The 13,074-nt window shown below is 42.2% G+C and overlaps 1 protein-coding gene across 1 annotated transcript in view; it reads left to right on the top strand.

Annotated features, from left to right (window-relative positions):
* LOC101851678 overlaps window positions 1–8,159 on the top strand; it is a gene marked incomplete in the record, with an annotated part of 22,058 nt that extends 13,899 nt beyond the window's left edge. The window contains 3 exon segments of the mRNA XM_013088713.2: window positions 328–580; window positions 2,341–2,451; window positions 6,877–8,159. Of these exon segments, the coding sequence (XP_012944167.2) occupies window positions 328–580; window positions 2,341–2,451; window positions 6,877–7,987 (1,475 nt within the window).
* Window positions 8,160–13,074: the final 4,915 nt, after the last annotated feature.

Below are 13,074 nucleotides of genomic sequence, written 5' to 3' on the forward strand. Positions count from 1 at the left end.
ACTAATCTTTGCAGCCATTTTCTCACTAATTTTACCTCTGAAAACAAGTGGCCCCCCACCTCCTTCTTTCGCAAATATCTCGATTTGTCTTCATGATAAATGGATATTATTTTCACTCAAATAAAGACAAGTGAACAAGCTTTAAGATGATACCAATAACTCTACATGCTCAAAAATTGACGAGAGCCTGATTCCACCACGCTGCCTCACATATAGTGTAAAGCGCATAGAGCCTGCTGTTGAGCGGGGATATGCGCTATACAAATGCTATTTATTATTCTATATATAGTGCTTTCTTTTTGTAATGTTTGCGACCACATTTTTCAGAGAGTCAGTGTACGCCGAGAACTGAACCAGCCAATCAGAACGCTGGCTCTGATACGCCGCCGACCAATCAGAATGGTCGCTTTGATGTACCGACCAATCAGAATGCTCGCTCCGATGTACCAGCCAATCAGAATGCTGGCTTTGTTGTGACGACGACGGATGGGATGAGACGGAGAGAAGTGGAGGATGGCCGCGCGGAGGGAGAGTGGAAGGTGGACGTGGGGACCAGCATATCCTACGCTCATTTGCCCAGGTACCGGGTTTGGGAGGATTTCGTTCCTCCTCCTCTTCCTCCTTTTCCCCCTCCTCTTTTCTTCCTCCTTTTTTCTTCCTCCTCCTCTTTCTCCTCTTTCTCTTCCCCCTCCTCCTCCTCCTCCTCTTCCTCCCCCTCCTCCTCCTCTTCCTCCCCCTCCTCCTCCTCTTCCTCCCCCTCCTCCTCCTCTTTCTCTTCCTCTTTCTCCTCCTACAGCTTCTCCTCTTTTTTTCTTTTTCTTCTTCTTTTCTTCTTCCATCTCTTTCTCTTGCTCCTCTCCTCCTCCTCTTCCTCTTCCTATTTCTCCTCTTTTTTGTGTTCCTCTTTCCCCTCCTAATGCTTTTCCTCCTGTCACTACTCCTCCTATTTTTTCTTCTTTCTCCTTTTCTCACTTTTTTTTTCTTTTCCTTCTCTTCCTGCTGTACCTTCAACTCTTTTCTTTCTTCCTCCTCCTCTTTCACAGCTTCCTCCTCCTCTTTCATCTCTTCCTCCTCTTCTTTCACCTCTTCCTCCTCCTCTTTCACCTCTTCCTCCTCCTCCTCTTTCACCTCTTCCTCCTCCTCTTTCACCTCTTCCTCCTCCTCCTCTTTCACCTCTTCCTCCTCCTCTTTCACCTCTTCCTCCTCCTCCTCTTTCACCTCTTCCTCCTTCTCTTCCTCCAGTAAGCCTTCAGAGGGTGTCACTGGTAGGTCCTACTTCTTTACTTTCCCCTCTGTTGTTTCTGTCTGTGTGGGTGGTTGGAGGGTGTCACTGGTAGGTCCTACTTCTTTACTTTCCCTCTGTTGTTTCTGTCTGTGTGTGTGGGTGGTTGGAGGGTGTCACTGGTAGGTCCTACTTCTTTACTTTCCCCTCTGTTGTTTCTGTCTGTGTGTGTGGGTGGTTGGAGGGTGTCACTGGTAGGTCCTACTTCTTTACTTTCCCCTCTGTTGTTTCTGTCTGCATGAACATTATTGTGTCGATGTGCTTCTCTTTACTCATACAAACTCAAACTTGTGGGTTGTTGGTGGGTGCTCTGGTGTGGTTTGCTCCTTCTTTCCTATCAAAGATCTGTCGTCCTAATCTCTCCTTCTTCTTTTCTTTGTTTGTTAATCTCAAATAATACTTCTAATATTTGGTACTTACGTGACCTTTTTGTGTTGCAAGTGCTGTAAAACTTTCACAGAGTGGGTGGTTGGCAGGTGCTCTGGTGTGGTCTGCTCCTTCTTTTCTATCAAACTTCTGTCGTCCTCATTTCCCCTCCTTCTCTCCTTTGTATGTCGCTCTCCAGTAACACCTCTAATCTGCAGCACTTGTCTGACCTATTTCTGTTGCAAGTGCCGTAAAACTCAAACTAGAGGGTGGTTGGCGGGTGCTCTGGTGTGGTTTGCTTGCTTCTTCTTTCCTATCAAACATCTATCGTCCTTATCGATCTCCCATTCATCTTTTTTATGTTTGTTACTCTCTTGTAACACCTCTAATCTTCTGGCGCTCATATTACCTTATGCAGTTGCGAGCGCCGTAAAAAACCCTACTAAACTAAAAGTAAAATAAAACTCAAGCTAGTGGGTGGTTGGCGGGTGCTCTGGTGTGGTTTGCTCCTTCTTTCCTATCAAAAATCTATCGTCCTGATCTCTCCTCCTTCTTTTTTGTGTTTGTTACTCTCTTGTAACACCTCTAATCTTCGGCGCTTATATGACCTTATTGTGTTGCAAGTGCCGTAAAACTGTAAGTAAAATTAAAACTCTAACGAGCGTGTGTCTGTCTGTCTGTGTGTCCCACAGGGAGGAATTTGTCGGCGAGACGAACACAGCGACGCAGACAAGGAGACAAACTGGGGCTCCGATAAAGACGTCCAGCAAGTCTAGGAAGAAACAGCCACCGTTGTCACCTGGGTAATGCTACAGCCTAGCACACACACATACAGGTCTCGTGACCTGGTGGAGTCAGGCGCTCGGCAATTTTGGGGCTTTTGGGAGTTATTGGTATCATCTTAAAGGTTGATCATTTGTCTTGCTTTCAATGTAAAAAATATCCATTTATTTTTAATAGAAGTTAAGATATTTGTGATTGAAAGAGGTGGGGGTCGCGTGGTTTCAGAAGTAAAACTAGTGAGAAAATGGCCGGCACAGTTTGGTGATTTCCGTAGCTCAAGAGTTCTTGGAAACTGCAAATTTACATTTTTCGTGCCTTTAATCAACGTTTCCGTAAAATCCACACATAAAAGTGTTTCTGAATGGACATACAAGGTGTTGAGCTGAAAAGAAAAAAATTCGGGAAAAAATGTCCAAACTGTCGGAAAAAATGCTGATTTCTTCGATTTTATTTATTTTGCCGAGGGCCTGATTTCACCACGATGCCTCACACATACATGTGTCACGATGTGGTGGAATCAGGCTCTCGGCACAATAATGTAATCAACATGGCATCACTTTTCGCCCGATTCTGTTACTTTTAGTTCGCGTGACTCAGCAGCCCGCCGGAGCTCCCCGGCTCGAGGTCACGGGGTTAATGAGCCCTGAGGCGACTTTGCCGGTGTCGGTCGGGAAGTTCGCATTTTTGACTATGTTTAAAACGATATAACTTCTTCCCCATCCCACACAGCAAACCATTACGTGAATGTACTAAAAGCTCAATGTCTTGAGATTTATTCTGCGTTAGAATGGTTAGTTTCTGTGCCTTAGTTTTTGTTCTAGACAAGTGTTTGTAGAGTACCCAATTTGTCCTATTTTAGTTGCAACGTTATGAATAAATGATTGTTATTTTAAAAAAGGCACGACAGATCTCTCCAAATTCTGTGTTAAACTGACTACGAATATCATGTCTTTTACCATGAGAAATCTTAAATCTGCGGTAGTAGTAATAGTCAAGTTATAAGAGAAGAAAGATACACATCTGCATATTTTAACTAAAGACGATCAGCGTTAGCTCTTATTTTACTATTAAACAAGAGAAAGTTACTCTGCTTTTGTTCATGAATCATGCTGTGTCTGTGGCAGCCTGCATACAACTAAAAAGATATAATATAAGCGATTTAAAAAACCACAAAACCGTGTAAATACATGGGTAGAGATAAACTTCTAGTATGGAATAAAAATAATGACAGCTAAAACATTCATTCTTAGTTTTTGTGTAGGAAATATGCGCGGACACAATTATGCATGTAAAGAAATCAGTCACATTGTCAGTTATTGCAAATGGTCATAGAAACGTAAAAAAAGCTGGAAAAGTCTGGTGCTGATTCAGTGTCCCTGGAAAGCTAGAAATTATTCTTATAACCCAATTACGAGAAGTCATCCCTATTATTCAGTCAACTTAAAAAACCTAGACTTAGCGTTTTAAGAAAAGTAAGCAATTTCTGGAGTGTAACAGATACTGTTCGTGTATTAGATCTACGTTGAAGATATATTCTAGCACTAAAATCGATTTGTACTTTTCATTGAGAAACTTCATGATAACTTTTATAAACTTTTGAGAAAATATGCGAATATTCATGATTATATTAGACACATAAAGTTGAATTTGGAGGAATTACTTCGTAGCGAATTGTGTGCCCGATGGATAAAATTGCAAAATTACAGCCTTCTATTATAAGCGCAGATACCATCTTTTCTGAGTATCTGCACTAATGTTATGTCGTTCATATTCCAAAAGTTCGACAGATTTTGACAATGCGGTTTTTTTATATTGATTTTTTTTCATTCACGCTAGTCCCAAAAAAATTACAATTTAGCATTGCCGACTCCAGCGCGTCTAACGAAATAACCGGACAAGTTACAACGTCCGTTCTTTTTTGAGTCTCAAGAGCAGAAATGCGTGCTTTGGGTGCACTAAATGAGAATTACCATAAATACAAGGATGCACCTTAAATTGTACGTTGAAAAGTACCAAAAATTAAGTCGGCCCAGACAGAGCGGCGACAGGGAGCTGACCCCCGCGACCCCGACGTGATAAGGCGCCCGGCGGGGAACCCCCCGCGGCAACTAAAATTCCACTGCCGGTGCGCCGTGTCAAGGACATCAGCATTTTTCTGGCCGACGGGATATTTTTTTTCGAATTTTCTTTTTTTCACTCAATACCTTCTGTGTCTGTTTAAGAACACATTTCTGTGTGGATTTTTCTGAAAAACGTTCGTCAAAAGCACACAAAAAATGTAAATTTGCAATTTCCAAGGACACTTAAGCTTTGGAAGTCACCAAACTTTGGCGGCCATTTTCTCGCTAATCTTACCTCTGGCACCAGGCGAACCCCCACCTCTTTCAAACGCTAATATTTTGACTTCTGTTTAAGATAGATGTGTATTTTTTTTTCGCCAAATGCAAGACAAATGGAGGAGCTTTAAGAGAATACTTATAACTCCATATGCCCCAAAATTGACGAGCGCCTGATTCAACCGCGTCGTGACACATACAGCGAAATCGATGGGATGTGTAACCCTTTGAGCCGTAGCCACTGGTGCATTGGTGCAGAGTAAAACTGTCTGTATGTCTAGCCACCAGTACACCGGTAGAGAGTAAAACTGTCTGTATGTCTAGCCACCAGTACACCGGTAGAGAGTAAAACTGTCTGTATGTCTAGCCACCAGTACACTGGTGCAGAGTAAAACTGTCCGTATGTCTAGCTACCGGTACACCGGTGAGTGAGACCCGAGCCCCAACTCTGCCGGCCTCGGACAAAACACACGCGGAAACCATTATTTACTGCACCGAACGTTACTGATTATTTTGAAGATCTTTCTATAATAATAAATAATAATTGCATTTATATAGTGCATATCCATGCTCAAGAGCATGCTCTATGCGCTTTACAACTATTATTACCTCAGCAGACCATCTGAGAACATTCAGGAACATTCTCGGCTTCCGCAGAAGCATACAGTGCAAACTACAGATTTCACGCCATCAAACACCATCAAACTGACAAGATCTTTCACCGTCTATAGCCGGGTACCCATTTCCGCCTGGGTGAAGTGAGGAAAATTTGTGCAAAGTGCCTTTCCCAAGGACACAACGTCGGGCCCCTTACGGGATTCGAACCCACGACCTTACGATTTGCGAGTCCGAGAGCCTAACCACTAGGTCACAGACGCCACTTTTTCTGAATTAGATGCTGGTTTTGACAAGAACTGCCCTGAGTGGGATATATGGAAAGTGATTCTGATGATCTTAATTAAGAATTTCAGTAATATATCGCTCAGGAGCTCAGGCAGAGGGGCACAGTAGCCTTAGGAGGTCAGGCAGAGGGGCACGGTAGCCTCAGGAGGTCAGGCAGAGGGGCACGGTAGCCTAAGGAGCTCAGGCAGAGGGGCACAGTGGCCTCAGGAGGTCAGGCAGAGGGGCACGGTGGCTTCAGGAGGTCAGACAGAGGGACACAGTGGCCTCAGGAGGTCAGGCAGAGGGACACAGTGGCCTCAGGAGGTCAGGCAGAGGGTCACAGTGGCCTCAGGAGGTCAGGCAGAGGGACACAGTGGCCTCAGGAGGTCAGGCAGAGGGGCACGGTGGCCTCAGGAGGTCAGGCAGAGGGTCACGGTGGCCTCAGGAGGTCAGGCAGAGGGTCACGGTGGCCTCAGGAGGTCAGGCAGAGGGTCACGGTGACCTCAGGAGGTCAGGCAGAGGGTCACGGTGGCCTCAGGAGGTCAGGCAGAGGGTCACGGTGGCCTCAGGAGGTCAGGCAGAGGGTCACGGTGGCCTCAGGAGGTCAGGCAGAGGGTCACGGTGGCCTCAGGAGGTCAGGCAGAGGGTCACGGTGGCCTCAGGAGGTCAGGCAAAGGGTCACGGTGGCCTCAGGAGGTCAGGCAGAGGGTCACGGTGGCCTCAGGAGGTCAGGCAGAGGGGCACAGTGGCCTCAGGAGGTCAGGCAGAGGGTCACGGTGGCCACAGGAGGTCAGGGCTCATACAGTCATATGTCTTTTAGTTTCATACAAATTTTGCTATGTCCATGTTTTAAATTCTCGTAAAGAATATTGAGTGCTGAGTGTAAAACTCTGCCATACGAACGCTTCGTCCACTTTGAAAAGCTACTTATAGCAGAGTCTTACACAATGCCGCTCATGTGACCTTGTGCAGTTGCGAGCGCCGTAAAACCTCTACTAGAACAAAGAGTCTTACACTAAGCAGTGTCAGAAAGAATTTCTGGACCTGAAAATCTGTTCGCTAAGTTTGTGTGTTTGGCTATGTGCGTGCTAGACTATTTATTTGTGTCCAGGGGGTCGTCAAATATTAAATATTGCTAAAAAAAATATATTAAAAAAATTTTTAATGAAGAAAGCGGAAATTATAAACAGGACAAAAAACTAATATAATGTTACGTTTGCTTCCCAGGGACAAAACCTTGAGTGTGCTGGAGATCATCAACTCCATGTCCCCTAGAGACGGTGCTCCGCCCTCGGCCGCCGCAGGAAGGTCAAAGGTCAACAACAAGGACAGCGGCCATTGGCTGCGGCAGGAGGCGAGGTCGCGGGGTCACGGTGGGGTCAGCGATACGAGGTCGTCCCGAGAGTCGTGGACGAGGAGTGCCAGGGGTAGATCGTCGACTGGCGGGACATCGCAACATGCACCCACGGGGACCACAACAGCTCAACGACACGGCGATTTCTATCCAGATTTCTATCCTGATTTGTCTCCGTCTTCACGCTTGGCACAGCAGCAGCACTGGGGTGAAGGTCGCAGTGACCCCCTTCGGCCAGGAAAGAGGTCGTGGGGGTCGGCAAAGGTGGATGCGACGAGGACGAACTTTGGTACAGACAAACCCGCTCCCCGACGGACGCAGAACCTTCCAGAAGGTTTTTCCAATCGCACAAATAACAGAATGACTGTCGGCGGTGACGAGGGGGAGGAGGAGGATCAGGATTTGAACCTTGAACTCTTTGAGCTGAAAAGGAGGCCGCCGAACCCCTCGCGGCTCAGTGCGGCTGTGCCGGAGGTCGTTGTAGCAGCGTTGTCGTCGTCTCATCGCGGGAAACACGATGGAGGTTCGGGGTCCGTGTTGTCGATAGACGGGAGTTTCAGCACGGCCGTTTACGAGGGCGTGGATTACAACGATGAAGATGATAACATCGACGACATCGTCGACTCTCTGACGTCGGTGGATAAAATAGCCGACGGGGAGGTCGGGGAGGAGGAGGAGGAGGAGGGTCGCAGAGGAAGATGGAGGAGGAGCGATAAGGATAACAGTCTCGATTATAATGATGATGATGATGAAATTATTGCTAATGATGAAAGCTATAATGACGATAATGATGATGATGATTTTGATGATGATCTTGTCAATGTTGTTATCAGGACTTTCGGAGATGCTTTGCTGAGTCCACGGTATGATGATGATGTCGTTGATGATTTAGGGGACGGTTTGGATGACGGTGGCGACAGCGACTGTGGTGATGGTTTGGAGGAGAGCCAGATATTGGAGGACGTGTTTTTCGTCAAGGCCTGAACTTTTCAAAATACGTTTGAGAGCATGTCTGTGATATGTGAGGCCCCGTGGTGAAATCAGGCGCTTGTCAAAGTTGTGAAATCAAAGAGGCCGGCATTTTTCTGAGCGTCTAGCAATTTAAAAAAAATTTTTTTTTTTATCAGCACCTTTTATTTCTTTGTAAAAACACATTTCTGTGTGGATTTTACTGAAAACGTTTATTAAATGCACAAAAAAATTTAATTTGCAGTTTCCAAGGACTCTCAAGAAGTCGACAAACTTTGGCGGCCATTTTCTTGCTAATTTTACTTCTAAAACCAGGCGACCCTCATCTCATTCAATTAGAAATATCTTGACTTCTATTCTAGATAGATGGATTTTTTTTTTCAATGAAAGCAAGACAAAATAACGAGCTTTTAGATGAAAGCAATAGGGGCCTACCTCCATTTACCAGAAAATTGACGAGCGCCTGATTCCAGCCCGTCGTGACACAAATGTGAGAGCGTTGAAACTGGTACCTGGCCATAGACCGTGAAAGATCTTGTCAGTTTGTTCATGTTTTCAGGCAAGGTGAGAAGTTTACGTCAATAACTTTCCATCTTCTGGTTATTTGATAGCCTTGAAAAAAATTGAGCTTGTTCTCTATGTGCATAGGTGTGTGTCTACAAGTTTTTGTGAATGTCCGTTCAAATTTAAGAACGTTGTGACATCTCAAAGTGTAGACATTTCGCAATTAAAAAACTGTAACATTTTTCTGCAACTTCAGATGTTCATAACTTTGTTAAAAATGAAGCTATAGGTATAAATTTGGTATCAAAATGCTCAGAATGATAAATTCTATAATGTAGTGCGGTTAAATGTGAAATCAGAGGACTTTGAAATTTCAGTTTGTGGTAACTACTGTACAAAAAAAAACGCCTCAAAAAACCAACAAAATACCCAACGTCATAGAAGAGCTGACCACACTTGGCCTTTTTTGCATTTAAACGTGTGGTTTTTTTAATTGGTTGTCATTGAGATGTTTCTATTTTTCAGGATTAGACTCGGGTGTATTTGAACCTTGAAACTATCACTAGCCATTGCAATTGCAATTGTTTGGTATATTTCTGTTTTGTACTATTGTCATTCATTGATTAACGGCATACATGGTTGGGGTTTTTTCGTTGTTTTTTTGTTTCAGTTAATTTCTCTTAAAAGTGAGTGTGAAATAAAGAAATGCTCACATGCTCATGGTTCTACTAGGCACAATGGCAGATGGGAATATTAACAGATGATGATGACAAATGTTCTTATCAAACAGCTGTTTATATATATATAATGGTGAGAGGATAAATGTATGAGTGAAAGAATGAAAGAAGGAGAAGTATGTGACGCGTTGACTCTTTGCCGTTGCCATTAACTCTGGGGAGTCAGCCTAACCTGGACACCTGGTTTATCAGAAAACGGTGGTGAACCAAAAGAAAAGACAATCCCTGATTTTTAAATTTTTTTTCTATTTGAGCCACTTCTCTGAACCGAAAACCCTGGCTAAACCAAAGAAAATTCTGTCAGTCCCTCAGATTTCGGTTGAAGCAGCCTGGACTGTATGTGTATGTTATGCATGTTTTGTATGTTATGTCATGTTTTGTATGTTATGTCATGTTTTGTATGTTATGTCATGTTTTGTATGGTAGAAGGCTGATGCAGACATGCTGTCAATGTCTTCCAACAGAGGATGAATAAAGTTTATCTTATTCACTTCATCTTTTCATATCTCATTATCATCTCTTCTCACCTTACCTCACCTCACCTCACCTCACCTCACCTCACCGCACCGCACCTCACCACACCTCACCGCACCGCACCGCACACCACAACACACCACACCACTCCACATCACACCACACCCCCATCTTATCTTACTATAGTGGTTGGCAAGTGCTCTAGTGTGGTTTGCTCCTTCTTTCCTACCCAACTTTCATCTTCCTAGAAATCTCTCCTCCTTCTTTTCTTTGTATAAAACTCTTTGATATATGTGTATGTGTGTGTGCATTTGTTCGTGTGTGCATGTGTGTGAGCATATGTGTTTATATATACACTGTTTTTTAAAAAATGAACAAAAATACCTCGTTCAAGTTGAATTATGACTTTATTATTTGAGATCGTCCATAGCACAGTTTCCAAACAGATCAGAACACTTTCATTATGGTGGAAGACATCGTTACATTACTCCGCTTCCTCAGGATTACACAATTCTATCTGACAGTTTTGGCTGTACTGAGTGACTAAGACCATAAAGTCAGAAACCAAATGCTCTATCTGCTCTATCAAAATTTTTTCATTATTTGAAGTCGTTATTGAGATATGTATATTCAAAGAATTGCATTCGAAAAAAGCTTGACATGTTGTGAAACTCAAAATCTTCTACGTCAAGTTTCTCAAAACTAGGTATACAGGTATTGACTCTTGAGCAGTTGTGTTTAATGTAGTGCGGTTAAATGTGAAATCAGAGGACTTTGAAATTTCAGTTTGTGGTAACTACTGTACAAAAAAAACGCCTCAAAAAACCAACAAAATACCCAACGTCATAGAAGAGCTGACCACACTTGGCCTTTTTTGCATTTAAACGTGTCGTTTTTTTAATTGGTTGTCATTGAGAGATGTTTCTATTTTTCAGGATTAGACTCGGGTGTATTTGAACCTTGAAACTATCACTAGCCATTGCAATTGCAATTGTTTGGTATATTTCTGTTTTGTACTATTGTCATTCATTGATTAACGGCATACATGGTTGGGGTTTTTTCGTTGTTTTTTTGGGGTTTTTTGTCTCAGTTAATTTCTCTTAAAAGTGAGTGTGAAATAAAGAAATGCTCACATGCTCATGGTTCTACTAGGCACAATGGCAGATGGGAATATTAACAGATGATGATAACAAATGTTCTTATTAAACAGCTGTTTATATATATATATATATATAATGGGGAGAGGATAAATGTATGAGTGAAAGAATGAAAGAAGGAGAAGTATGTGACGCGTTGACTCTTTGCCTTTGCCATTAACTCTGGGGAGTCAGCCTAACCTGGACACCTGGTTTATCAGAAAACAGCGGTGAACCAAAAGAAAAGACAATCCCTGATTTTTTAATATTTTTTTCTATTTGAGCCACTTCTCTGAACGGAAAACCCTGGCTAAACCAAAGAAAATTCTGTCGGTCCCACAGATTTCAGTTGAAGCAGCCTGGACTGTATGTGTATGTTATGCATGTTTTGTATGTGTATGTCATGTTTTGTATGTGTATGTCATGTTTTGTATGTTATGTCATGTTTTGTATGGTAGAAGGCTGATGTAGACATGCTGTCAATGTCTTCCAACAGAGGATGAATAAAGTTTATCTTATTCACTTCATCTTTTCATATCTCATTATCATCTCTTCTCACCTTACCTCACCTCACCTCACCTCACCTCACCTCACCGCACCGCACCTCACCACACCACACCACACCACACCACACACCACAACACACCACACCACTCCACATCACACCACACCCCCATCTTATCTTACTATAGTGGTTGGCAAGTGCTCTAGTGTGGTTTGCTCCTTCTTTCCTACCCAACTTTCATCTTCCTAGAAATCTCTCCTCCTTCTTTTCTTTGTATAAAACTCTTTGATATATGTGTATGTGTGTGTGCATTTGTTCGTGTGTGCATGTGTGTGAGCATATGTGTTTATATATACACTGTTTTTTAAAAAATGAACAAAAATACCTCGTTCAAGTTGAATTATGACTTTATTATTTGAGATCATCCATAGCACAGTTTCCAAACAGATCAGAACACTTTCATTATGGTGGAAGACATCGTTACATTACTCCGCTTCCTCAGGATTACACAATTCTATCTGACAGTTTTGGCTGTACTGAGTGACTAAGACCATAAAGTCAGAAACCAAATGCTCTATCTGCTCTATCAAAATTTTTAAATTATTTGAAGTCGTTATTGAGATACGTATATTCAAAGAATTGCATTCGAAAAAAGCTTGACATGTTGTGAAACTCAAAATCTTCTACGTCAAGTTTCTCAAAACTAGGTATACAGGTATTGACTCTTGAGCAGTTACAGCTTCGTCCTTCTGAGGTAGCAAATTGTCAAAAAAGATCTCCTTCATTAAAACATTATAAATGAATATAATCATCGTTTCTCTTGTTTAAATGAACATACATAATACATGTTGAAAGCGGTAAATTCATAACTTAATCGGACATTGTAATACTTTTCAAGCAAAATGCAATCAGATCTGTCTAAGACGACCGCCCTTTGAAGATGAGAAAAGTGGTTGTCTTAGACAGGTGAATGTCTTACACAGTGACATTCTATTGTAGAGAATATACAGGGGAGGAAATTGGACGTGGCCGTTTGTACAGGTGATTGTTTTATACAGGTGGCCCTTAGAACAGTACAGGTCCAACTGTTTTTGCAAGCCGCATAGAACAGGGACATGCGCTAAATGTACTGTAAATACAATGAAAACAACAATAATAACAATGATGATAATGATAAAAATATTGATGATAATGATAATAATAATGGTAATATAACTATAATAATGTCAATGATAATAACAACAATAATTATAATACATGTAGCAATAATATTAATAATCATAATCATAATAATGATGATAAGGACAATAAAACGATTCACCATTGCGCACAGAAAACATGAGTTCGATTCCTGTATGGGAAACTTTTTTTGCTTTTTTCGTGGAGTATCTCAGCCTGTGTATCAGGACATATGTTATCCCTCTCAGCCTGTTTAACAGGACATATGTTATCCCTTTCAGCCTGTTTATCAGGACATATGTTATCCCTCTCAGCCTGTTTATCAGGACATATGTTATCCCTGTCAAGCGATAAAGACCCCAGATACAAAACAAAAATTCTTTGCAACTGCCCATATAAAAAAAAAAAAAATAAGAATGAAAATAAATGAACTGGTTGATTTGTTTTTAAAAAATTTTACTTTCATTTTTTACGAGAGCCTGATTTCAAAACGATGACACAATTGCAAAACAAAACATCAGACACTCATATAAAAGATATCACACGGTGTTGAAATTAAAAAGCACA

Source organism: Aplysia californica, unplaced genomic scaffold (assembly GCF_000002075.1).
Source record: "Aplysia californica isolate F4 #8 unplaced genomic scaffold, AplCal3.0 scaffold00795, whole genome shotgun sequence".
Classification (NCBI taxonomy): domain Eukaryota; kingdom Metazoa; phylum Mollusca; class Gastropoda; order Aplysiida; family Aplysiidae; genus Aplysia; species Aplysia californica.